Here is a 27,652-nt window from a genome sequence, read left to right on the forward strand (position 1 = left end):
TCTAATACATGACAGTTACTTGCTTCTGTCACACACAACAGCTTTCTATCATGTTTACACACTCTACTGATTGGTTAAGTTTAGATAAGGTGTTTGGGTAAGGGCATAATATTAATAAGTATGACCTTAATGCCTCGTGCACGGAACTCGTGCTTACTTCCGCATGTGACATCCGGGAATTTGCACGTGATGAAGTCGTACGACTTTATGCAAACATCATGGCAAAACAACAACCCCTTGAAACATCAATTCTTGTTGCTCTACCATCATTCAAGCACAATAATCCCTTAATATCCATTACTTCCTCCCCTGTGCTTCCAATATGACCAGTGCTTGTGCTTCCCCATAACGTGCTATGTGCATTAAAATCCCCACACCACATCATTCTATAATTACTGCATCCCCCAATTGTGTCAAGTGCTTCCCTATTTTGCCTATAGCATGGATTATAAAAATGAACCATTCTTAACGTTTGTGCCTCAGCCCATACTTCAGTATCTATTGACTTATGCTCTTTATTCACTTGTATAACCCTATATCCCACAACCTCCTTAATAAGTGTGGCCACTCCACCCCCATTATCAATCTTTCTGTCCCTGCAAACAACTGTATACCCTTGTAGAACGAAATCCAGGTTAGGTTTTAATCAAGTCTCTTGCATGCATATTATGTGTGGCTTTTTCTCCTGTTCTTCTATACATTTCTTAAATTCTAACCCGTTTGCTATAATACTCCTAGCATTCCATTGTAAAATTATTCACACTATTATGTCCCACCATCTGACCCCTGTGAGATTGTTACCTGCTCCTTAAGCTTCTCACTTAGTTGTTCCACTGAAATGTCCTGAATGTTTGCTGCTTTTATGATTATTTTAATTCTTTCTGTCCCACTTCCTGTTTGTGCAGTGCAGTTTACTACTTCTGCCATGAAAGCAACGAATGCTATTCTGTCGATTATCAGTGTATTCTTGTTCTCTTTGCTGATTCTGGACTACAATAATCTGATCTGGTGTGATCCCCTTTTCAGCGCCCTGCATCGGCCTCTTCACTTTCCACAGAGTCTCAGCATATGATAACCCCTCGTATACCCTCACATTTTGCACTCAGCACCCCCACATTGCCAGCACTATGTTCACCCCCACAGTTGCAGCATTTGGCTTTACTCCTTGGAATTTTCTTGCACACATTCATGAACAATGTCACCTAAATAATTCAAAACATGCATTTTGAAAATATGTGGAATTGGGCTCCTATTGAAATCACTGATTCATATATATTATTATATTATTATTTCTACCAGGAAATCAACCAATCCTAGGTATAAGACCATATTCAATCATGAACTACCACACACTAAAGGATGGCTGATTCTGGTAAACAAATTACACAGTAGAAATACTGGAGTAACCAAAATTACTTTATTTCAATAGATATATTATTAACCGCACTGTAAGGATTGTTGACTGTCTTTAAATTATTTCATTCAAATTTTTTCATTTGTTTCACAGCTATGATTGACAAAATTGATAATAGACAAATATTCCCCTTGTTTGATAAAAGCCCCCATGCACAATGAATGAATTTACTCTAACATAAAAGACAAGCACTACTACAAAAACATTACTAAAAAGTAACATTTCTGATCAAAAACTTTGGCCTCCCATACATTTCCTTTGTCAAACAAGTACAAACTTCACACCTCAAGGTTAAAGCATTTTGAAAACTTTCCCTCTTAAGATGGCATCCCGCTAGCCGTCTACAAACATCTCGATTTTGGCTAAGGGTGTCAAACCTACTGACAGCTGACAGCTAAAATCTCACTCTCTTCAGTCGCTGGTCTGTCACAAGATTTCCAAGTACTGAGTTGTGAGAAGAAGTGTGAGTAAAAGCTCATCGGTCACTTGACGAGACCACGATTTTTTTTTTTCAAACTCATCGGAAGTGCTTTTTCAGTTGTTGGAGCTATTAAGATTAGAAGAGGGATTAGATTAAGCCACCTTTAGATTAAATTACTCACTTGGGAAAAATTCCATATTCATACAACTTCACACTATTCACTTGGAACTGAAGCCTGAAGATGAACTTTGCTTATTGAGACCTCTCTTTGTGGGCAATGATTTCTTAAATGTGTCTTTAGATAACTTGATTCGCTGAAACTCTTCCCACATGCAGGGCATGGAAATGGCTTTTCTCCAGTATGCACTCTCTCATGGGTTTTCAGGTTTCCATACACCGTGAAACCCTTTCCACAATGGGAGCACTGGTACGGTTTTTCCCCTGTATGAATTCTTAAGTGATACTTATAGTATCCTTTATGTGTGAAACTCTTTCCACACTGAGGACATGTGAACGGTTTCTCTCCAGCGTGAATTTTCATGTGATACTTCAGGTGTCCTTTACGTGCAAACCTCTTTTTACACTGCGGACATGTGAAAGGCTTCTCTCCAGTGTGGATTCTTATGTGATCATTAAGATGTTCTTTACATGTAAAGCTTTTTTCACACTGTGGGCATGTGAAACGGCTCTCTCCAGTGTGAATTCTCATGTGATCCTTATAGTATCCTTCACGTGTGAAACTCTTTCCACACTGAGCGCATATGTAAGGCCTCTCTCCAGAGTGAATTCTTGTGTGTCTATTAAGGTGTCCTTCTCGTGTGAAGGTCTTTCCACACTGATGGCACGTGAAAGGCCTCTCTCCAGTGTGAATTATAAAGTGACTCTTCAGGTTTCCTTTTCGTGTGAAACTCTTTCCACACTGAGGGCATGTGAAAGAATTTTTTGATTCTCCAGTTCTGACATTATGAGGTTCCTGATACTGCTGCTTCTCCTCCACTTCATTCAGTACTTGACTTTCCTCTTGCACTTCCATCAGGTCTAAAATTAAATTCAAGAATAGAAAAAATAATTCAAAAGGGAAAGATGTGAACTGAATGAAAATATAGGGGACTACAATTTAACGGCTGAATAATTACGTATCTAAAATGTTAATAAAATTACTGATTACTTCGTGGAAAGTAATCACATTAAAAATTCCTTTACTTCTAAGTTACTTTCTAAAACAGTTCACAGAAATGTTTTTTTTCCCCACACAAAATAAAGTCTATATCTCCTCCTTGTTCATTGTTGTTGTCCCTTCAGCTGTCACAGACATTCATATGAACAATTCATGTTTTAAATCTTTTCTAAACAAATAATATTATTTTAGAAATTTGTAACCCAAGTAATACTTATTACCTTAATGGCAAATCAGTAACACTGAAAAAAGGGAAAGCAGCTCTACTGAAAACACTAAACTAGTACATCTTAATACATTTACATTTAAGCAAGAACATAACTATATTGTGTAAATTCCAGGTAAAATTCCACACAGTCATCAAAAAGTGATATGATCAAATTGCTATGAAATGTTCAAGTGGATTCAGACTTCAAACAGATGGTGTTCACTCAACTTGATTTTTAGTGATTGCTCAATTAACTTACAGGGGTCATGTCATGAGGAATAACATTTTCCTTGATATTTTTTAAAAACGCCTCGTTCTCTTCTTCCGCGGCTACCCCATGTCACTTGGGGTACATTAATTCATGACCACCTCTACAGCTCAAAAACATCAATGCCTACTTAAAATCATCTCAACCTTGGCCCCGCCCACTGTTGCTTCAGTTCGTCCTTAGAGAGAGAGGGAGAGAAGGACCTTCTGTGGCCTCACTATTCCTGAACACCAAAGGGAACCCATCTGGACTATTTTGGATTATTTTTGTATAAATTCATGCACTAGACAAACATCTTTGACTGGTTTATACATATCTCGCACCGCTTTTAAAAGACAAGGTGTCAAGTTACAACTCTGAAGCATTTTTTTGCCCATCTGTGCTATTTTTAACTGTTGGTGTATGAAAACATGCACTAGATGGACGTCTTTGATACCTTACCGGCGATGTAATGCTGTATGTGTTTGCGTCTAGTTCACACCATGCTTTGGACTATGTGTGTGCATCATATGGATGTGTCGTCATCGTATTTCAGCGTGGACTGTATGTTTTGTCAGCTCATGTCAGTGTGGATTGCTTGTGAACCAGTCATAATACGATTCAAGCTTTGCAAAGCAACTATTATTGAAGGATGGGGCAGTTTAAAACAATTGGACCCGATGCAAAACAGTAAGTAAACCATTTCATTCATGAATATTTCATGTCTGTTTGATAGTTTACGGTGCTGAGTGTTAACAGTTGTGCTTGAGATAAACAGTTTAATATATTCAGATGAAATGTGTTGGGTGTGCGTTATATGTAAACCCTGAAATGTAGTTTTATAATATTGTGTGGTTGTTCATTCTCTTCCGATTGAGTTTCAAATATGTCTGATTTTGAGGGGCTGCACGATGTTAACCAATCATAACAGTGGGCGTTTACGTTGAAGTTTTAAGGAGGCGCCAATACCAAAACTGAGCGTTTCAGACAGAGGGCCAGAGACAGGGTGGAAAATCATATATTACTAAATTATGACTGTTTTGGTGCAAAAAAACTGTACTAACATTATCAGTGGACCTCAGGGAAGATAATAAAACTATATATATATATATATATATATATATATATATATATATATGTAAAGCTTTTCGTGACCCCTTTAATTAAAATTAGTTAATGCAACACAGTTCTTAGCATTTGGTCTCAACTTAATTTTAATGTGTACAATCCATCTAGGTTTACTTAATCCAATTGTTGGTTTACGTGAATATTTAATATTACAACTGCAAGGTTCAATTGAGTTATTTGGACAGATCAAATTAAAGTGAAGTTAACTGAATTAATTGAGATCTTTACTACACAAAGTATTTGAGTAGAGCCTACATTTTAATTTCATATTAAGGAAACCCATTTTCATCAAGTGGAACCAATGTACAAAATTGAATAAAGTAAAACCAACAAGTTTTTTCAGTGAACCATAATCTGATTAAAATAATTTAAATTGCAGTGGGTTACACTACTTGACTTAAAAGTAATTAGATTTCAGTAAAGATTATACCAAACACTGCTGTAGTAATAGTGCTATATTGTTTAACTATATGATTTCACAGCTCTTATGATTTTATAAACAAAGCCATCAAATCTGGTAAACTGCAAGAAGCTTTATAACCTCAATATTCCTCAGCAGTCATTAAAGGTGTAGTTCACCCAAAAATTACGCTCATGTTGTCTGTTTTTCTTCAAGAACAGCCACCAACCTTTTTGTTCCTCAGTATCTTCATCTTTTATTTTGTACAGTTCTAATTCACTCATATCTTCACTCTCCTCTTCAATAAACAGCAGTATGTCACATAGAAGGTGTTGTTAACCCAAGAGTGTTTCTTGCTTTTTAAATCCAATTAGCCTCTTTTACAGTAGGATGAGGGGAATATTTCCACCATTTATTGATGAATTGCTGTGGGAGTGGCTTCACTGAAGATTTTGTGGTATGATTCGCTGTGTGGCATGAATAACTACAAGATCTGTAAAAATCAAAAATCACAAATTAACATATGTATACTTTTTTCATATTAAAGAACTGTTAACATGCAAGAGAACAACATCATGCTTAATGCTTACATTTACTCAATATTTTTACTTTATCACTTAATCACTCTTTACGGAGGTTTGTTGTGGCTATATTGAGCACAGTGCCTGCAGTACATTACTTTTAAAAATGTAGTCTGGTACTGATTACAAATTACACAACATTGTAATCAGTAACATTATTAACATCAACAATAACAACGCGCTCAACAAGCCACATGATAAGATGCGCGGATTGACGGTCTCAGACGCGGAGGCAACTGAGATTCGTCCTCCGCCACCCGGATTGAGGCAAATCACTACGCCACCACGAGGACTTAGAGCGCACTGGGAATTGGGCATTCCAAATTGGGGAGAGAAAAAAACATTAACAGTAACAATTTATAGTAGATTACACTTTTTAAATAATCTGATTACTCTAGATCCAAACCCCACAAAGATGTTTTTCTGATGTCATGCACGAATAAGCTTGTACTATTTTAAGAAAAATTCTAAGAGGTAAGAGGAACATATTCCTTAACCCCTTAAACTCTGCCACCTGCAATTTTTCAGACTCAAATTTAAAAGCTCACCATTCACACATATTGTGGACTAATTAAAAGAAACTGGCCCCCAAATAATAATAAAAAGACTCCAGTTATTCATAAATAACACTTTTATATGTTTACAATCTTATGATGAACAGAAAGCTAAAAAAACAAAAATATTTTTCTTGTCCTTTGTAATGATGTAATTCTGGTTCTGTTCACTCCCTGCAAAAAGTCTAATTTCATTCCACTAGATGGCAGCTACTAGGGAAAATAGGAAAATAATTTGTCCTCAATCACAAAATACAGTCTGAAATGTAGGTGGCGCTATGAGTCATTTTAGCCCTCACAGATGTGCTTGTCCATAGAAATTCAGTCTAATTTTAATTTCTTGCACCACCACCATTGTTTCATCTAATATCTCGGCCTCTGAGTGGACTAGAAGCTCAATCTAGGTATCATTAGAAAGCTGAGATTCTTTAAATGATAAAGAAATGTTATCATCAACAGTCAATAACATTTTTGTCCAATGACTTGTTTAGAATTCTTTTCCTGCTGGACTGCATATTTGTTTCTGGATATCTAAGATATAACACTGGATTATTTAAACAAGCAAGCTCACAGACAAGTAAAAAAATGGCTAATTTAGTGGAAAACTGCCTGAGGTAAAATCAGATATAAAGTTTGTGCTTACAGCAGCAGTGATCGGCACATAAAATAGATGTTTAGAGGTCGACCGATATTGTAATTTGCGATACCGATAACAAAGGAGGTGGAGAAGGCTGATAACAGATTAATCGGCCGATGGGTGTGTTTTTAATCAATTTATAGAATGTTTAAAACATTTCTTAGTATTTCATTACACATGACAGGCACAGACATTGAGGCTACAAGAGTCCAAAAGATCTAAATTCCAATATGCGTTTATTGTGCACTCAAAATCGATAATAACCAGAAAAAAATGAAGATTTGGTGCATAATGAGGGACTTTCAACTATAAATAAGCCTGAAACACACAATGGACTATTATTTTGAAATGGAGACTTGGCCCTGTCTTTATATGTACATTTTAACCAGATTTGGTTTAATGAGGAATACGTTTATTATTATTCAAAATATATGAATATATGACACAATGTATGTGCTGACAAAGCACGTTTCTATATAGTCGCATTTTTATTTGCATGCCCACGCTTCAACCTAGAACACTTGATGATCTAATCAAAACCACAAAACATGCACTGAAGTGAGGATAAAAAAAAGTATGAATATTGTAAACGATAAAAGATTTAGATACAGCACATCAACCGAGGTGTCACTGATTGTTTTTATTTAACCTTAGAGAACGCTCTAATTATAACTGTAGAATCCTCAACAAAAAAAAAGACAACTCTAGAAATGAGGAGTGTGGCCGCAGTTAAGGCATTTATTTGCCTAATTTGGCTTTCCATGTTTTTGATGCATTTTAAGGAGTGTAGAATCTGTGTTTTCGGGTGAGTGAGAGGAGTTGTTTACTGTTGGGCTGTTTGCATACATCGCGTGTCTTTATAATTACAGTATGCATGTATTTTGCCTCGAGTATATTCCAAAAAACCTCCCGAACCCAGCTTCTCTTTTTTTAATAGATGGACAATATTACATAGTATATTATAAGGTACGGTTATAAAAATAAATAGCCTACATGTGAAATAATGTACATTAAATAAAAAAGGTATAGCATAAAATATGATGCATAACAAAAAATTCTATAAAAGAAAACATGCATATTTGTACTGAATTCAGGATTTCTTGTGCGTGGTGAGAAAAAGAGCACAGTTGCAGGAATACTTCATGTGTTATATTATGCTGGCTTTGGTGAGGTTCAGCAAGTCATAGGTCTACACTTATAGTAAAGTATTGTAAAGTGTTGCATGTAAAGAGTCTTTTTATGTGATATTTTACTACTTAGTCCAAATTAATTGACAAACCTCACTGCTATTTTTAATGCCAGGCTAATATTACATGCACAGTGATATACATATTAATGTACATTAACTCTTAAACACATACCTCGGGTCTTTAGAGACCCAGGACCTCATTCCATCCCCTGTACCTCTCTTATAGATAATGTAACACAAAAAAAAAAAATTTTTTATTTTTTTTATTACAGTTTAAGTATCAAAAGTGTATAGGGTCTTTAGTTAGTTTGTTTTTTTTAGGCAATGCCAGCTTCTATAGCTATATTCATGGCGGGAACCAGGTTTAGTTATTTAAAATAGTTAAATTAAGTTAAATGAGGTGTTTAAGATTCATTTTTTCCTAAAAACCTTAAAACTACATTTGGATTCACTTGATTAAAAACCTTTTCAAAAGAATCAACTGAATAATACAGGTTCCTCAGATGTGTAGAGGTATGACAGTCCAGTAAAATATGTTTAATGGATAGTGGGTTCTGACAAGATGAGCACTTTGGTGAATTTTCTCCTGATAGTAAAAATTGGTGTGTGAGTCTTGTATGTCCTAACTGGCATCGTGTATAAATGTCTTGATCCCAGCCATTATTAAAAGGGAATACATATCTTGTTCCAACAACAAGATTTATTTCCGTAATTTGTTGTTTAAACATCGATCCCAGTCCGACTGCCATTTGTTTTTGATATATACATTCAGAGTTGGTTTCAGATCTGTGGAAGTTATAGGGCATTTTACTGGCTCAGTAGATAGTGCTTCTCTGGCAGCTCTGTCTGCTTGTTCATTACAGGAGTTTCCTGAGTGTCCAGGTACCCAGCAGAAAATAATATTAAAACTCTTTGCTTCAAGAGATGATAGTTTGATTAAAAACTTCACGATTGTTGGGTGATCAGTTTTAGTAGCTTCCAATGCTTCAAGACATGATTTTGAATCAGTTATTATAAAATAAAATAAAAATGTTGTAGAGCAGTCTCAATAAACTTCAGTGCCAGTAGTAGAGCGTTTGCCTCTGCAGTGAAAACTGAACTTTGGTCAGGGATGTGGATACCCTGACACAGTTGGTTTGTTGCAAAAGCTGCTGCCACTTTATTTCCAGATTTAGATCCATCTGTGCATGGGATATTGGGATATGTTGTGGGTATACTGCTCTTATGTCCAGAAATTGTTGATGGAAATCATTCGGATGCGTTTTGGATTTTTGTTTCCTTGTTAAATCCAGATGGATTTTAGGCTTTTGAGATCCCATGGAGGATTTTTGCAGAAATGTGTCTGTTCCAAACTGTTTAGATCCACTTTCAGATTCTCCAGATGGGTTTTTATACGTAGGCCAAATGGACGAATGAAACTTGTTTTTTTTTTTTCATATATTGTTGAATGCTGAAGTGGGAAAACTGCTGAATAGGCTGGGTTTTCTTTATTTGTTTTAAGTTTGGTTGCATATTGTAAGGCCAACTTTAGGCGTCTGATTTCCAAGGAAGGTTCATTGGCTTCCGCATAGAGACTTTGGATTGGTGATGTTCTGTAGGCTCCCAAAGCTAGTCGTATACCTTGGTGGTGTACAGTGTCCAAAAGTCGTATGTATGACTTCCTAGCTGATCCATAAATTATACTTCCATAGTCCAGCTTTGAGCATACAATGGTTCTGTACAAGTTCATGAGAGTTGAGCTGTCTGCTCCCCATTTGGTTTTGGATAAAACCTTTAAAACATTCATAGCTATAAAACATTTCTTTTTTAGTGATTTAATGTGAGGAATAAAAGACAGTTTGTTGTCAAAAGTGATACCAAGAAACCTGTTCTCTTTAACAACTTTAATGGGGACTCCATCCATAAACAGCTCTGGTTCATTGTGTAGCGAATGAAGCTGACAGAAATGCATACAGATGGTTTTTGTTTGTGAGAACTTGAAACCGTTCTGTGTTGACCAGGAGTGCATTTTGTTTATCTTCCGTTGGATTTTTTGCTCGATAGTATTCATGTACTTGCTCTTGTAGCAAATGCAGATATCATCTACATATAAACTACAGAGGACATCAGAGCCAATGACTTTTGCAATGCTATTTATTTTAATACTGAAGAGGGTTACTGATAGGATACTTCCTTGAGGTACTCCAAGTCCTTGTTTATGTAGGTTAGACAAGGTGTTTGCTATTTTAACTCTAAAAAGTCTGTTCGATAAAAAACTTTCAATGAAGATTGGCAGCTTTCACGAATATAGCTTTCAAGACAAATAAGGTGATCTGTAGTGCATCGACCTTTCCTGAAACCACATTGGGCGTTACTTATGTGGTGTTTAGATTCCAGTATCCAGATGATCACTGACCATCCTCTCCATTGTTTTGCATAAACAACTGGTTAAAGCTATAGGGCGGTAGTTTATGGGGTTGTTATGGTCTTTTCCTGGCTTTGGAATAGGTATTATTTCTGCTTCATGCCAGGCAGATGGGATTTTTCCCGATATTCAGATGGAGTTAAAAATTCTAAGGAGCATTTTCAGGGAAAGGTGGGGTAGATTCTTTAAAAATTGATAGCTGCAATCAGCAACGCGGACACGCAAAGTATACTTTGACCTTTAGAGTACTCTGACGCAATGACACATAAAAGCCAGACAAAATTATGCCTGCTCAGCCCCGAGTATCAAAGGCAGTTCTGATGCTGCTTTGGTTCTGTGTAAATTAAATGCAGCATCAGAGCAGTCTTAAACTTTGTTGTTGTCATAATAGAACAAATATTTAACTATTTAATTTCATATTTAAAAATTTAATTTTATATTTTCATTCATTTCTTATTTCTATATTCATAAAAAATTTTAAGCAATTGTAACTGCTGTGTAAATACACCTAAATGCCACTTCAGATGCAGCTTCTGTGCCACCTTTGCAGTGTAATGATGGCTTTAGATGATAAATGTTTTTCATATTACATTTCAAATCGCAAAGTCAAAATGATCTCTTCCCAAACATTGTCAATCATATGCAGTAAGCTTCAAACCTGCCACTGGTCAAAGCAATAAGTAGCAATCTATCAGAATCCTCATGGTAAACAAATGTGCGGTGGTTGTGGTTCTCTCATTAATATCAATATTATTTGAAATGAGGCACCGTAACGCATTCTTAAGGGTATATAGGCTTATTTATAGAAAATAAGGGAGACCATTTGTTCATCATACTTAAAGGAGCAATATGTAATATATTTACTGTACTAAAGCATACAATTATCATAATATGTTAGAGATTTAGGAAACATGCTAAGTTGAAATACTGGCTTCTCCAAAACAATGCTACAGCCAGTATATTCTACTTTGAAATGTCTGTTCCGGGACAGAATTTCTGTTTGTGTTTTGGCCTGTGTGATCCCGCCTACTGCCCATTTCCCAATAGTATTTCGACACCCCGGGTTGCCAGATTTGAAACAAGTAAGCAGGCAAACACAGCGCACTGCAGCCATGGAAGCCAGCAATACTTAACAAATGCTCCTCCTGCTGTTCCCTGTACCACTGTCTGTTCTGTACTACGACTTTTTACAAACCCTCAAAGAAAAGTAAAGTACTTTTTTTTTAATCAGTGAGCGGGAGCATTTTGACAGGCAGATTGAACAACAGTTAGAGTCATAGGGGAGTCATCCTAGCGTCTGGTGGGTTGAATTTCATGACTTTGCATCTTAGCATCTAGTGCCTGGCAAGAAGACAACACTTCTGCAGTTCATGTTGTTAATAAAGGGCGTTAATAAATAAATTGTTGTTCACAAAAAAGTTGTCTTTTTCTTCTCAGATGGCTAAATGGCCCTTGGAATTTTAGAAGGGGCGAATTTTTGGACTCAAGATGGCGCCGAGTATGGCTGCTGCGTTGCGAGCTCCGACACAACATAGTAGTGTTTTGTTTGTTTTGTTCACAATTCTTATGTTTTTTGTCTTGGATGTTGTCTGCCTTATTGTCTACGACAGACAAACACTTTTGGACATTGGTTCAGCAACTTCACACCGTAAACCGGACTTCAAATTTCTCAATGCCGACCCGCTGTTTACAAACACGCAAGCGGATCCCTTTGTCTGGGCAGCACGGCCGCGGAAACGCAAAAGGGGAAACAGAGCCGGCGTTCTCATCAGAGTAAGACGCCGCGCAAATCGACCCCCGCTACCCACTATTCTACTGGCAAATGTCCAGTCTCTGGATAACAAGCTCTGCAAGCTGAAAGCGCGGATCTCTTTCCAACGAGATACAACGAGATAAGGCATTATCTGCCTTACGGAAACTTGGATGTCTGCGGAGATTCCAGACTCAGCCATTGAACCCGCAGGGTTCTCTGTGCACCGAGCGGACAGAGCGAAAGACCTCTCAGGTAAAAGCAGAGGTGGTGGTGTATGTTTAATGATCAACAAATCCTGGTGTGATCAGAGAAACGTACATTCTATCAAGTCTTTCTGCTCTCCTGATCTGGGATTTCTCATGCTTCTGTGTCGACCATTCTGGCTACCGAGGGAATTCACAGCGGTCATTATCAATGCTGTGTACTTCCCGCCACAAGCCGACACAGACCGGGCACTCAAGGAACTGTATGGGAGTATAAGTGAGCAGGAAACCGCGCACCCTGAGGCCGCGTTCATTGTGACCGGGACTTTAATAAAGCCAGTTTAAAATCAGTCGCACCAAAATACCACCAGCACATTAGTTTCAACACACGAGGGGACCGGGTTTTGGACCATTGCTACTCTCCCTTCTGGGATGGCTACAAATCCCTCCACCGCCCACCATCTGGCAAATCGGACCACTCTTCCATTCTGCTTCTGCCCGCTTACAGGCAGAAACTGAAACAGGAAGCACCCACCCTCAGAACGATCCAGTGCTGGTCGGACCAATCAGACTCTATGCTACAAGACTGTTTTGATCCGCCTTTGATGACGACATCGAGCTTTACGCTGATAGCGTAATGTGGTTCATCAAAACGTGCGTGGAGGACGTGGTTCCGACCAGAACAATACGGATCTATCCGAATCAGAAACCATGGATAAATAACGATGTTCGCGCGGCACTTAATGTGCGGACCTCCGCTTTTAATTCCGGGAACGCGGAGGAGCATAAACAAGCCAGTTATGCCCTCCAAAAAACTATCAGAACCGCAAAACGCCAGTACAGGAGCAAGACCGAAGGACAGTTTAACACCACCAACTCTAGAAGCATGTGGCAGGGAATTAACATCATCACGGACTTTAAAGGGAATAAAAACTCCGCCATGAACACTGCTGCCTCTTTCCCAGATGAGCTAAATACTTTTTATGCTCGTTTTGAGGGAAATAACACCGCCCTCGCGGAGAGAGCTCTCGCGGCTGAAGCTACAGAGGTTAGTTCACTCTCCGTCTCTGTAGCGGATGTAACCCGATCCTTCCGACGGGTGAATATCCGCAAAGCCGCGGGCCCAGACGGCATTCCGGGCTGCGTCATCAGAGCGTGCGCGAACCAGCTGGCTCATTTTCAACCTAGTATATATAGAATGTACAGTATTGTACTGTATTGACATTCAGGCTGTCGGTTGATAGTAAGTTGTTAAGAGAGAATATAATATAATAATAATATAATTTATGACAGTCCGGTGTGAGATATAAGAGTAATAAAGTGCAGTGCTGATGTATACTGATCGTGAGAAATCAAGAGTTCAAAACACTTCTGATTGCTTGGGGGAAGAAGCTGTCATGAAGTCAGCTGGTGCGGGTCCTGACGCTGCGATACCGCCTGCCTGATGGTAGCAGTGAGAACAGGCCATGGCTCGGGTGGCTGGAGTCTCTGATGATCCTCCGAGCTTTTTTCACACACCACCTGGTATATATGTCCTGGAGGGAGGGAAGCTCACCTCCGATGATGTGTCTGGCAGTTCACACCACACTTTGCAGGGCTTTGCGGTTGTGGGCGGTGCTATTGCCGTACCAGGCGGAGATGAAGCCAGTCAGGATGCTCTCTACAGTGCTGGTGTAGAACCGTGTGAGGAAGTGGTGGTTCATTCCAAACTTCCTCAGCCGTCTCAGGAAGAAGAGGCGCTGATGAGCCTTCTTCCCAACGGCTTCAGTGTGGATGGACCATGTTAGTTCCTCAATGATATGGACACCCAGGAACTTGAAGCTGCTGACTCTCTCCACTGGTGCTCCATTGATGGTTATGGGACTGTGTTCTCTATCTCTTCTCCTGAAGTCCACCACAAGCTCCTTTGTCTTATTGACGTTGAGGGAGAGGCTGTGTTCCTGACACCAGCATGTCAGAGTGTGCACCTCCTCTCTGTAGGCTGTTTCATCATTGTCAGTGATCAGACCTACCACCGTCGTATCATCAGCAAACTTAATGATGGCATTGGAGCTATGTGTTGCCACACAGTCATGTGTTTACAGAGAATACAGGAGTGGGCTGAGAACACAGCCCTGCGGGGCTCCAGTGTTGAGGGTCAGTGATGAGGAGATGTTGCTGCCTATTCTAACCACCTGGCATCTGCTTGACAGGAAGTTGCACAGCGAGCTGTTTAAGCCCAGAGCCCGGAGTTTCTCATCAAGCTTGGAGGGCACTATGGTGTTGAATGCTGAGCTGTAGTCTATAAACAACATTCTCACATAAGTGTTCTTTTTTTTCCAGGTGGGAGAGAGCAGTGTGTATTGTAGATGCAATGGCATCATCAGTGGAGCGGTTGTTGCGGTAAACAAACTGCAATTGATCAAGTGAGGGAGTCAGCACAGAGCAGATGTAATCTCTGATTAGTCTCTCAAAGCATTTGCTGATGATGGGGGTCAGAGCAACAGGATGCCAGTCATTTAAGCAAGTTATTTTGGATTGCTTTGGAACAGGCACAATGGTGGACGTTTTAAAGCATGTTGGGACTACAGACAAAGAGAGGGAAAGGTTGAAAATGTCCGTAAAAACATAGTTGGTTCGCGCACGCTCTGATGACGCGGCCCGGAATGCCGTCTGGACCCGTGGCTTTGCGGATATTCACCCGTCGGAAGGATCGGGTTACATCCGCTACAGAGACGGAGAGTGAACTAACCTCTGTAGCTTCGGCCGCGAGAGCTCTCTCCGTAGTGCAGATCATTACACTGTCTATCTGATATCTTAATGTAACGTTTATATTTAAATTCACAAAACCACTCAATTAGTCAACGTCTATGGACGGGATGGTTATTAATGTGTACGTTTCGAGCATCGATTTAATATTGTTATTTCGCCGTATATCCTCCTCCCCCTATAGGACGCATCAGGAATAGCAGGGGCATAAAACTGCCTGTGCTACAGGTCTGCAGCCTCCCCCTACTCAGTCTGAAGGGGTGGGAGAGACAACTCTCTCCAGTATTTTGAATTTGGACTGCAGTACCCATTTTAAACGCTTGATGTCAATGCTCCTTAACATGGACATAATTTAGCTTTGTACAGAAAAAGTATCAACTTATTTGAATGAATACTGTTTGAGTGATATTAAGTTGACCTCTGAAACACAGCACTGAAACACATCATAATTGAAGTTCTTATAATAATAATAAAAAGTTTTGACAAAAGTGCTACATATTTTTCAAACATTTCCTTGTTTTTCTAGAAAATTATTATTGTTGACAAAAAGTGAAAATAAAAGTTATTTGAACATAAATTAAAGCATCATAATACAGTGAATACATTTGTCTAAATTAAAAACAATCTAAAGGGAGACGTTCGAATAAAACGTATTTTTTTTTTCATGGTGTGGTTGACATTTTTTGTCGAATTGCACACAACAGATTAAAAACAAGTAAAAAAAAAAAATTATAAAAATAAAAATAAAACAAATAAAAAACAGTACATGCCACAACATACCTGAATGGCTTGAAAAGGCAAAATCCATGTCTGTTCTTCATGTGAAGGCGCGCTTTACGCGCAGTAAAATAACACACACATTCGATCATCATTAACATCCATTTCACATGGATATACCTGGATATTGTTGGAGCATATCCGTAAAAACTTCAAAAACATCCTAATTATTTAATTTTTTTAATTCGTGTTATAGACCTTAAAAACGGCAGCGATCAAAATTACACGCATTTCCTCAAATGAGTCGCGGCGCAGCACTGATGACGTCGTGTCAAGCCATTGCCAAAATAAAAGACCTTTTACCTTATGTGTAAAATCATAATATTACATTGGATACAGTATATATGGCCGTCGAAATTTGTTGTATTTTGTCATTAATGTCAGGTCGGGGAAAGTTGCAACATTGTGTATAAATTTGTATACATTTTGAAAACTACCTCCGGTTTCCCCTCTATACATAACCAGAGTGGGGGACACGATTTTGCTCCAGGAGTTTTAATAATGTACCAGCCCATAACATCCTGGACTTCTTAAACTTAACTGTATTAGTAAAATGAGAGAGAGAGAGAGAGAGAGAGAGAGAGAGAGAGAGAATAATAACATAGTAATAAAATAAAAATCTCTCCAGATAAATAGATTTTTGAAAGCGTACAGCACAGAACTACCTCTGCACAGAATTATTCTGCATGGGAACAGAATAATGACCAATTAAACCCTATTAATTAAGCCCTAAAGTGATTTCAACTTTGTGCAAAATCGATGAAGAGTTACCCACAATCAAGTGCGTATATTCCACAGGGATGTGGGGAGGTAACCCCCCCCCCAAATAATCAAAACCAGCATGTACACCCCCCCCCCCCCCAATATCTATACCATGATCAATGGAAACATGTAAATGCTTCACGCTGCAATGTTCAAGCCAAATCTATGCCCTTGCCCACAATCATGGAAATCACTTAGCTTCAGTGATGATCGCCCTGCAAACTGAATTTTCCATTCATTCAAAGACATTTCTTATTCATTTTCTCTATTCCAGAAAATGTTTCAATTAAGAGTTATAAGCCAGCTCAGAAATGAATCAAATTACAATATTTAACTTGAAGTAAATAGATAGAGACTAAATAAATAAATAAATAGCCTAAATAAAATAATTGGATTGAACATTTTTTAAAATAGGCTATGGAAATTGGGTGTGAATAGTAATTAGCTGGATAATGTCACACATCAATACTCTCTTACTCCAATGAGACAATGATGGTGGGAACACACCACAGGATGGTGGAAGTACACAAATGACAGGCCTACATTTGAGTAAAATCATCTATTAATGTTTTCCACCAATACTAGTTTTGAGTAGGAGAAAGTTATTTTTCAAACATACATTATCACCTAATTAACATACATAATTAAATATATTCATGTTAACCTTTATTTAAAAGTTTGTCTGAAAAAAAAAAAAAAGACCTGAAACCTGCTGCTGAAAAGAACATTTGAAACTGAGAAAGATTTGTAGCTATAAAAAATGAAAATACAACTTGAAACCTGTAACTTAAAATAGCGCACTTTCATGTATGTTCATATATTTTTCAGATTCAAAATAAAGTCCCTAAATTGGCTTCATATGTTCCCTATCAGGCGGTGGCATTTGCACACGACAGAAAAACGATACTATAAAAGTTTGACAAATTTCTATTGGTCATGTTTCTGGTATGGCCCACCCCAATTTAGAACAACAAATAAACAACATCCTATAAATAAACTTGCACGTGGCAAAGCTTGATACAAAGTACACATTTGAAATACTGGAGCGACCAAAATGATTTTTTTCTTTATTACAAAATCTAAATGACATAATGTCATTCACACAGTATGAGTTGTTGACTCTTGTTGGTTAAGCTACCAGCGCTATGCTACTTCATTCTCAAGTGTTTTTAATTTTCCATGCATCACAACTATGATTCGCACATAACTTAAATTGTTACGGATATGAATGGATGTAATAGACTTGCTCCCATAGTTTCGCAAATGTCTCCATGCACAGTTAGTACTACTGCTACTCAAACATAATATAAATGCATTCCAAGAAAAATTGTGGCATTTCACAGAAATACTTGTCTGAAAAAATACTTTGACCTTCTTCAAATGTATTTCCATCAAAGGCCACTAATCCACTTTAAACTGAAAACTTCACGTCATAATTTTTCAAAGTATGCTGTTACAAGTGCGAATCTTGAAAGTCTCCATTTTCTGTGGAAGAAAATGTCATTGCAGAAAAATTAATGCAATTTCAAACTAAAATGGATTAGCATGGACATGATCATTTAGTCTGTTGGGAGAAATTTCATTCAAGTCTTGATGAACTCATTTTGACCACTCTTTGTGGACAGTGCTTTTTAAATGAGCTTTTATATAACTTGATTCGCTGAAACTTACAGGCCAATGCTATGGCTTCTCTCCAGTATGCGCTCTTTCGTGTACTTTCAGACTTTCAGATACAGTGAAACTTTTTCCACTATGTGAACACTTGCAAGGTTTTTCTCTAGAATGGATTCTTCTGTGCCGTCTCAACTCTCTGGCTCTAGCAAAGGCTTTTCCACACTCCGAGCACACATGAGCTCTAACACCTGTATGTATTACCTGGTGCTCTTTAAAGTAGTCGAGAAACACAAAACTCTTCCCACAAATAGAACACACGTAGGGTCTCTTGTTTGTATGCGTTTTCTCGTGTCTTCTCAGGTTTGATGCCGAAACAAATTTTTGTCCGCACTGATCACAGTTAAATCGCCTTTCTCCAGAGTGAAACTGCAGATGAATTCTGAGACTTTGTACTTGTGTGAAACTCTTTCCACACTGAGAGCATGTAAAAGGCTTCTCTCCAGTGTGAATTCTTACATGATCCTCGAATTGTCCTTTAAATGGGAAACTCTTCCCACAGTAAGGACATGTGAAACAGCTCTCTTCAGAGTGAATTCTCATGTGATTCTTAAAGTATCTTTCTACTTTAAAACTCTTCTCACAATGACGGCATGTGAAAGGGCTTTCTTCATAGTGAATTCCTATATGACTCTTAAGCTGTCCTTTACATGTAAAACTCTTTCCACACTGAGGGCATGTGAACGGCTTTTCTCCAGTGTGAATTCTGATGTGATCCCTAAGGTTTCCTTTACGTGTGAAACTCTTGCCACACTGAGGGCACGTGAAAGGTCTCTCACCAGTGTGAATTTTTATGTGATCTTTAAGGTGTCCTTGACTTGTGAAACTTTTTCCACACTGCGGGCATGTGAAAGGCTTCTCTCCAGTGTGAATTCTTAGGTGATTGTTAAGGTTTCCTTTATGTGTGAAACTCTTTCCACACTGACGGCATGTGAAAGGATTTTCGGCTTCTGTTCTATAAGTTGTTTCCTGAGAGAAACTATTTTCAGTCTGTGGTGAACTTGAAGATTTTTCTCCAGTTGTGACATTGAGAGGTTCTAGATCATGACGTTTCTCCTCCACTTCCTTCGGTTCTTCATTTTCCACTTTCACTTCTAAGCCTGTGAAAATGACCACACAGTCAAAAATCAACGTAAGAGGTACAAATGTGATCTTTGATGTGCGGACGTATAATTCTGTCATTCTCAATACCAACAAATGTGGTAGATAACTGCTATTCAGGGTTATGATCATTTAGTCAAGACAGTTTATTGTCATTTCTATCCTGTGTGGCAAGAACACATCCTTAACCCTGGTTTAATAATTAACCCTGGGTATTCATTAGGGCTGCAACCAACAATTATTTGGATTATTGACTAATCTAACGATTATTAGACCAATTAATCGGTGATTATTCATCGATTTATCATTAGTTCTTAACCGAAAATTCAGCTTGTGCCTCAAGTTAAAAGGTTGTTTTAAACATGTTCTTAAAAAAATACGAAAAGTGAATTGAAGTTTCTTTTAAAAATACCTCTAAATTACCTTATTATTAGAGGAAATAATACTTGAGGATTTTTATTAAGTTTATCTTAGTAAAAAAATAATTGCAAAAAAATCCTATTCTTATCGATTGTTTGTGTCTTGTTTTCCATTACAAATATCTAAAAATCCTTAAAACAAGATACATTTACTCGAAAAAGTACATACAGTATAAGCTATTTAGACATGTTTTCAGAGAATATATCTTGAATATAAGTGTATTTTTTTCCTTGTTTATACTTTTGCCAGTGCAGCAAGACAAAACACAACATTCAACTTTCTCTGAAAACAAATTGTACTATTTTCTGCAGTATAGCTCCTCAAGTGTACCTTCTTTTATAGGAATTTTTAGATATTTATATTGGAAAAGAAGCCCAAAAATTGTTGCAGTGTTTAATGGGCTTAGACTACCCTATTTTGATCCATCTTTAACTTACAAAAAACAAACTCTCTCTTCTTAATAGAGCTGTGTAACCACCGATTTCCTCTTGCGTCACGATTTATTATGATTAAATACATTGCAAGCCGTCACAAGCGCGTGCGACAGATGAGCGTCTCTGTGAAAAAAACAACTTCCAAAAACATATTTGTACCTTCGATAATTAAATTACATGATTATTGCAGGTAAAAAAGAATGTCTGAGGCAGAATTAATTAATTCAATTGCCTAAATTCTGTCAGTCCAAGGTCCAATCGAGTCGTTTCGCTACATGCGACGTCCTGTGGCTGCTTCGAAGATAGCGCTTACGGGGAAGGTCGAGCAACCAGGGAAAGCGTGGTGTTATGGAAATAAAAATTAATTAATTGCATCAACTTCAGTGCAGTTAATGTTTGCTAACTATGCCTGATCTCTGTGGAACAGTGAATCATTTTTTCATATAATCTAATATAGATTATTTCTATGTTTTTGTTTGATCGGTTGGTGTTCATTTACTTTGGTGCTGAAATGCATTTGACAAGTTTTGTGGCATCTTTACACTCTTTTCTTCATGTTTAAAGAAAGCAGCGGTTTATTATCCTATTTCAGTGTGAATCCTCACCTTTTCAGTCATTATAAAAACTTTAAGTAATGAAAGGCAGTTTTACATGGTTCCTCGGTAGCTGCGGGTTCCGTATTTTCAATGGGGAAAAGGCGGCGGGAAGCTGAACAGATCGAAAATGCAGCGCTTGTGTTCAGGAGACATCAGACGCTTTGTTTCATGACTGCTTAGCACACACTGCACAAGATAAAAATATGTTATCTTTTCGTGGCTGCTGCGTGTCATTGACCACTTAGACATGACTTTAATCAGCCGGCATTTAGGGTTGTCGGTTGGATTGGGGTTGTGATGGCTGACCTTGGTGCCCCCTCAAAAAAATAGACGCATTACGCCCCTGCTCTGACCGCACAGAGAAATGGCAGTTCTGAAATTTGTGCTTATTTAGATGACCCACTTCTTTATTATTTTAAACTTTAATTAAGGATGCATTAAAGATATAACACTGGGGTGTTTTCTTTTTAGACACTCTAACAAGCAAGTTTTGCTCCAGTGGAACACCAGCTCTATTTTATTTCACGACAACACTGACTCTTCTATTTACTTATTTTGTACTTTTGTATAATTCCCTCATACTTTGTGATCTACATCACCTCAAGCTGTTTGGAAAGTTTGGAGTGCGTCTGGACTATGAGCTACGTCTTCTTCTCTGCCCGCCTCTATCAGCTGCAGTGCTCTCGCACATAATCATTAGAGTTTCATATGATCTCATGTTATGTCCAATGAGCTCAAACGACTATTTGACAACTAAAATATTTGTCAATAATTTTTTTATCGCCGACATTGTCGATAATGTAGACTAATCGTTTCAGCCCTAGTATTCATGTTCCGAGGTATCACACTGTACATTTGTAAACCACGGGCTAACATTCTTATTTGTGGTCTCCATCACAATGACTGAACAAAAACAGCTCACAACGGACATGCAACATGTAAATGGCTCTACTCTTCTGTGGATATGTCACCAAGCAAATCATCTCTTTTTGTCTTATCTCTTCTGAAACACACCACGAAAACTAGAGGTGTGAATCTTCACTGGCCTCACGATTCGATTACGATTTAAAGGGTAACAATTCGATTACAAAGCAATTTACAATGCATCACAATGTATCTTGTCCTCAAGTTTTTTTATTATTTAGAATTAATCGATCCCTAGCCTATAAATATAACCACAACTATTGGTTGCTGGTCCAGAATGGCTACATGAGATCTCTGCTTCTGTCAGGTTGACTGCTAAGTGCTTGAGTTCGTAAATGAATTTCGTGATCGTAGTTTCAGTCGGTGACAATGGTTGTGTGGTTGATACAATTAGGCTGCGATCAGTTCCGTAGTGTGCACTTGGCTTTAGTATATGCGCGTCTGACCATTTGTTTCTAGCATCTTACTCTGTCTCTGGTGCACACAGAGGTGTCACTGCGCTGCCACAGTTTAAATTAAACTCATAACAGATCAGGGTTTCATAACCCCTGGTTAAAAGTGGTGCTAACACCCTTTTCAAAATTAGAAGTGTGAAACGTTGCTTTGCCAGGGTTTTAAAAAGACAATAGAAGTGCAGTGTGAAAAACCCTAGTAAAGAAATATTACACGAGCAAGAGTGCTGTTGTTCCCGTATATCAGCACAGCTGTGATTCAGCCGTACGCATGAGACTGCAGGTAATCACCGTGTTAACATACGGACAAAACGGCACAATTGCGAGTGTGATATTTCTTTAATTAGGGATGGGAATCGTTAGGAATTTACAAATTCTGGTTCCGATTCCTCTTAATGATTTAAGTAACAAATCTTTTAGTACTTTGGAGGAAGAATTATTTGTAAACAAGAAATTCTTATTGCATTTACTGCCTTATGCAGCCTCTTAACAAATGATGAGATAATTTCAGGTTTCTACAAAGCAGATATAACAAATCAGAAATAAATGTAATTAAATTTCTTGTAAAAGCATTGGTATAGTAGTTTCTGAAGAGGTGGGCATACTGTGAATTTATCAATACAAATATATATATATATATATACGTTTAACAGGGAAATAAATTTACAGCGCAAATTATGGTTACTCCAGGGATGCTTGTGTATCAGCATTAAACGCTGGAAATGTCCCGCCCCTTAACGAAATGGAAAGTATGATTGGTTAGCAAATATCCAATCGTGTCTGAAATTAACGTTCTGATTGGTGGATCAGCTAAGTCGGACTGCCTGTCTTGCCTGTGCCATCAGTTGCGCTCCCACCTCCCACTGCTCCGTGCGCGTTTGGAGAGAATCTCTGTACACTTTTTAAAATAATAATAATAATAAAACACACACACACACACACACACACACACACTACACTCAACTGTGCTGCGGCATCGTGTTATTAGATTGAAAAAATTCCGGGTCAAAAGCCTACTCGTTGTTCTGGCGGCCATACATATCATCACTTATTTTAGGTGGGCATACGCAAAATCCTAAAAAAGATAAGTGGGCATACGGCGTATGCCTGCGTATTCCCTAGACTACACTAATGTGTAAAAGGCATGTTTGCATACTTTTTAGAGGCATAAATGCAATCCAATAATTGATCCTAACTATATATTAAACATAAAATCTAAACAAACAAGAAATTTTATAACATTATTCAATTTATTTTATAAAATTCCACTTATTACATGAACTCATGTGTATCTTTAACTACACATTTTCATTCACATTCATAACTTGCACATCAGTGTAAGTAACCACTCTGACTAAAGCATTCACTTAACCCTCATGCACCGTTCCGTCATTTTTGACAGAAATCAATTTGTTTCTTCAGTAAAACTGGTTTCCTTTATCTGACGGGTACAAGACTTGGTGACTTTTCGTCCATTTGATATCTGAACACACACAAAGAAGAGTTGATTCGATCAGTCTAAGTGGTAGAAAAAAAGTCACACTTCTACTGTTCCTGGTCAAAAGTGACCACCATAGGAAATGAATGGGAAACACTAAAAATCACAGATTTGTTTTCATTATTTATTAGATAAAATCTAAAAAAAAACAAAAAAAAACAAAAAAAAAAAAAAAAAAAAACAGCCACAATGCAGAAAAAACACACAGACATGAAAGGGTTAAACTACCAAACATCAAGTGTGCAAAATACAAACACACACACACAAACACACACACACACACACATACACACAAAACTGAACTGGTCAGACTATAAAACTGAATAAAATAAAATCAGCCACAATGCAGAACACACACACACACACACAAATGAATAGGTGAGACCATAACACATCTACAATGCTGAACACACACACACACACACACGCACACACACACATACATTCATCTTGTTACAACCAGGGATAAATTAGTTTATTACTTGTTATACTACTCATTTCAGGTATGCATAAACTGACAAAAATAACCTCAAACAAATCAAAAAAATGCTAAACTTTGACAAAAGTAGTCTTTGATCATGTTTAAATATATATCTAAATGCAGAACTCATGACAAAATCTAGAAATCATCTTCTCTTCAACCAGGGATGAATAAGTAGCTCTCTGCAGCCATCTAGTGTTTATACTTGGAATTTCATCTTTTTTGTTTTTTGTTTTTAAATGGACACCCAAAATGTGCAACTTTAGAGCTTTTACATTATTTAATTTAGAGTTGTTACATTTCTTTCATAACAATTCAAAGAATTGCACATTTATTGTTTCCAGTCATGTTTGACTGGGAACAACTGGAATGTGATTTAATGATGAACAGTGCATAAGGGTTAAAAGGGCTGATTAGAATCATTTGTTCGGGAATCAAACAACACCAGATGGGCCAGATGTTGCACGCTGTAGATTCAAAAGAACTGGCTCATTAGAGTCATTTTGTTCACATCAAATAGACATACAGGTATGGGTGATGTATGTGTGCTACCAGGGTAGAGGTGGTGAAATTGATTCATCCATGTGAAATTACACATTTACATTTATGCATTTGGCAGACACTTTTATCCAAAGCAACTTACAGTGCACTTATTACAGGGACAATCCCCCTGGAGCAACCTGGAGTTAAGTGCCTTGCTCAAGGACACAATGGTGACAGCTGTGGGGATTGAACAAGCAACCTTTTGCTTACCAGTTCAGTGCTTTAGTCCACTACGCCACCACCACTCATTTAATGCCAGCAGATGGTGATCATGGAGAGATGCTGCATTCACGTGCTGTCAGAATTATCCTACTTCCCACTTCTGAAGTAAACTGCCAGGTTTACTGATACATATGTCTTGGGGAACTCTTATATAACACCATAATATGTGTCAGTCAGCTTGCTAATAATAATGGAATTTTGGTCAGATACATGCTATGATTAAGGCTGAAACAACAAGCGATAACAAGGCAGCTGCATTTAGAAAAATAAATGAAACCATTATTCACAATAGAAACCGTACTCTCCTTCACCATGTTGAAAGTTTATTTTTCCTCCCAACTCGGAAACTCATGTATGAATTATGAAAATTATCTCAGAGTTTCCCAGTCACAATTATGACTTGAGAGGACATTTATATGCAACTTCTAAGTAGGAAACTCATATTTACGATACTTAGCACTTAAAGGCTGCATGAGAGACAATACGATGTTCTGACTTTGAGTAAATCCACTTACTGACTGACAACGAAGAAACTCTGTCAAGGACAAGTCCCTCATAACATGTACAGATGTTCATTTGTCGCCATCTCCTGGTTTTAAATGTGTAATTTCACAAGGATGATTCAATTTCACTACCTCTACTCTGATAGCACACATACATTACCCATTCCTGTATGTCTATTTGATGTGTGTGTTTACATCTGGAAGACATATTTTTTTATTTATTTTTTTTATCCCCAATTTGGAATTCCCAATGCGCTCTAAGTCCTCGTGGTGGCGTAGTGACTCGCCTCAATCCGGGTGGCAGAGCACGAATCTCAGTTGCCTCCGCGTCTGAGACGTCAATCCGCGCATTTTATCACGTGGCTTGTTGAGCGCATTACCGTGGAGACGTAGCTCATGTGGAGGCATCCACGCACAACTCACCACGCACCCCACCGAGAGCGAGAACCACATTATAGCAACCATGAGGTTACCCCATGTGACTCTACCCTCCCTAGCAACCGGGCCAATTTGGTTGCTTAGGAGACCTGGCTGGAGTCACTCAGCATGCCCTGGATTCGAACTCACGACTCCAGGGGTGATAGTCAGCGTCAATACTCGCGGAGTTACCCAGGCCCCTGGAAGACATATTTTTTAACATTGTCTCCTCATATGCAACACGTCTATAAAACATATGTCAATAAGTATGTCTCGGATGAAAAGATTTAAAATAGACATCTCGGAGACATACGTGTGTTATCTGGGTAGCTCTCATTATTCTGGTTTGGAACGCCACACACAAACGGAGTGAAACAAACAGTAAAAAAGTCCCAGTGCTGTTGGATTCCTATATCAGCACTCTTGGAACACCTCTCGTCCAACCACATTCGAAGACCAGATCTAACTGTTGTGTAACAAAGTAACACATAACATAATACAAATACATAATGTTGCACTTTTTTATTGCCTTAATTATATTATTTCACAGTTATTAAGATTTATAAGTGTTAATTCTGATGAAATGCCTGAATCTTTGTTCAGTTCTGCAGTTATTAATGATGAATGGACACCAACCTCTTTGTTCCTCAGTGTCTTCATTTTTCACTGTGCATGCTTCTGGATCACTCTCCTCTTTAATAAACTCCATCTTTACAACAGAAGTGTTTCCTAATCATTAGAATCCAAGTGGCCTTTTCACTTGTGAATTGACTACAGATCTGAGAAAATAAAAAATAAAAATAAATGATCACATTTATACGGTTTAAGCTATGTGCTGTTTTAAAACTTGTTTTAAAGTAGTTTTGAGACTTTTTTTGATTTCTAAAAATGATTTTACGCTAGAAATGTTACGAGGCAAAGAGTGCAAATCAAAACATGCAAAATCCAACCAGGAGTTCTGACACTTATTATGCACTGACGATGCATAAACAAAAAACTAGTGAACCCACCTGTTACATATATAAAATACACAAAAATTAATTTGGGATAAAAAAAATTATAATTGGCAGACCCCCTGTTGAAGACCACCAATTTCTATCAAAACATCAACAATAATAATGAATGTGTTGTTATTATTATTATTTTGTTTTTTGTAATTAGCCTAAAATTACTGATGATAAATATCTAATGGATTCTTGTCTAATTAGTGCCCAGTGTAAATGTACCCCTCATCTCTGTCTCTATATAAAGAGGTCACTGAGAAATCGCTGCTGTTTTGTTAACGCGACTATTAACTGACAAGCCAAATCTCATGTGCGAGGAGGCTTGTTTTGATATGGCTTTATCTTTTTAATATATTTAGTTTAATTCAATTTAAATCGCTGCAGTACATAAGAGACCCCGCGCTGTTTAATTAAAAAAAAAAACGAAACAAAACAAAAAACAGAAAATATGATAAAATTAGGGGCAATGACATAATAGCAGAGCATACTCACTACCCTGATCTTTTGAAAAAACTAGACCACTTTTTAACGTTTTGTATCGTTTTAGACACCGAAACTGTCAAAAACAGCTGAGTCTACCTTTCGGCGGCGCATCCTTTATGACGTAACCAAACAGGACCAGTTCGAAAAACCAAAATAAGAGTCTTTTCACTCTACCTTGTCTAAAATCCTATAATGCATGGGAACTAAAAAAATGTTTTGTAAACTATACAAATATATTATATATAATTATATATTGAAATTAAATTAAATATGCTACCCAGATAGCACACATACTTCTCC

The 27,652-nt window shown here is 37.8% G+C and overlaps 2 protein-coding genes across 3 annotated transcripts; both read right to left on the reverse strand.

Moving 5' to 3' along the window:
- Nucleotides 1-1,398: 1,398 nt before the first annotated feature.
- Nucleotides 1,399-16,132, reverse strand: LOC127442973 (gastrula zinc finger protein XlCGF8.2DB-like). The gene is made up of 3 exons (XM_051701437.1): nucleotides 15,845-16,132; nucleotides 5,225-5,488; nucleotides 1,399-2,873 (listed from the first exon to the last, which is right to left on the reverse strand). Exons 2-3 carry the CDS (start codon nucleotides 5,277-5,279, stop codon nucleotides 2,050-2,052), a joined length of 879 nt encoding a protein of 292 aa, XP_051557397.1. The 5' UTR covers nucleotides 5,280-5,488; nucleotides 15,845-16,132; the 3' UTR covers nucleotides 1,399-2,049.
- Nucleotides 16,133-17,320: 1,188 nt separating this feature from the next.
- LOC127442922 (gastrula zinc finger protein XlCGF8.2DB-like) lies at nucleotides 17,321-27,470 on the reverse strand. Of its 2 annotated transcripts, none has more exons than XM_051701315.1 (3): nucleotides 27,449-27,470; nucleotides 26,502-26,644; nucleotides 17,321-19,374 (listed from the first exon to the last, which is right to left on the reverse strand). In XM_051701315.1, exons 2-3 carry the CDS (start codon nucleotides 26,572-26,574, stop codon nucleotides 18,284-18,286), a joined length of 1,164 nt encoding a protein of 387 aa, XP_051557275.1. In that variant the 5' UTR covers nucleotides 26,575-26,644; nucleotides 27,449-27,470; the 3' UTR covers nucleotides 17,321-18,283. The 2 variants fall into 2 exon arrangements, with proteins under 2 accessions (XP_051557275.1, XP_051557276.1); XM_051701316.1 differs by lacking the exon at nucleotides 27,449-27,470 and adding an exon at nucleotides 27,362-27,448.
- Nucleotides 27,471-27,652: the final 182 nt, after the last annotated feature.

The sequence above is a fragment of the Myxocyprinus asiaticus genome, chromosome 6 (assembly GCF_019703515.2).
Source record: "Myxocyprinus asiaticus isolate MX2 ecotype Aquarium Trade chromosome 6, UBuf_Myxa_2, whole genome shotgun sequence".
NCBI lineage: Eukaryota > Metazoa > Chordata > Actinopteri > Cypriniformes > Catostomidae > Myxocyprinus > Myxocyprinus asiaticus.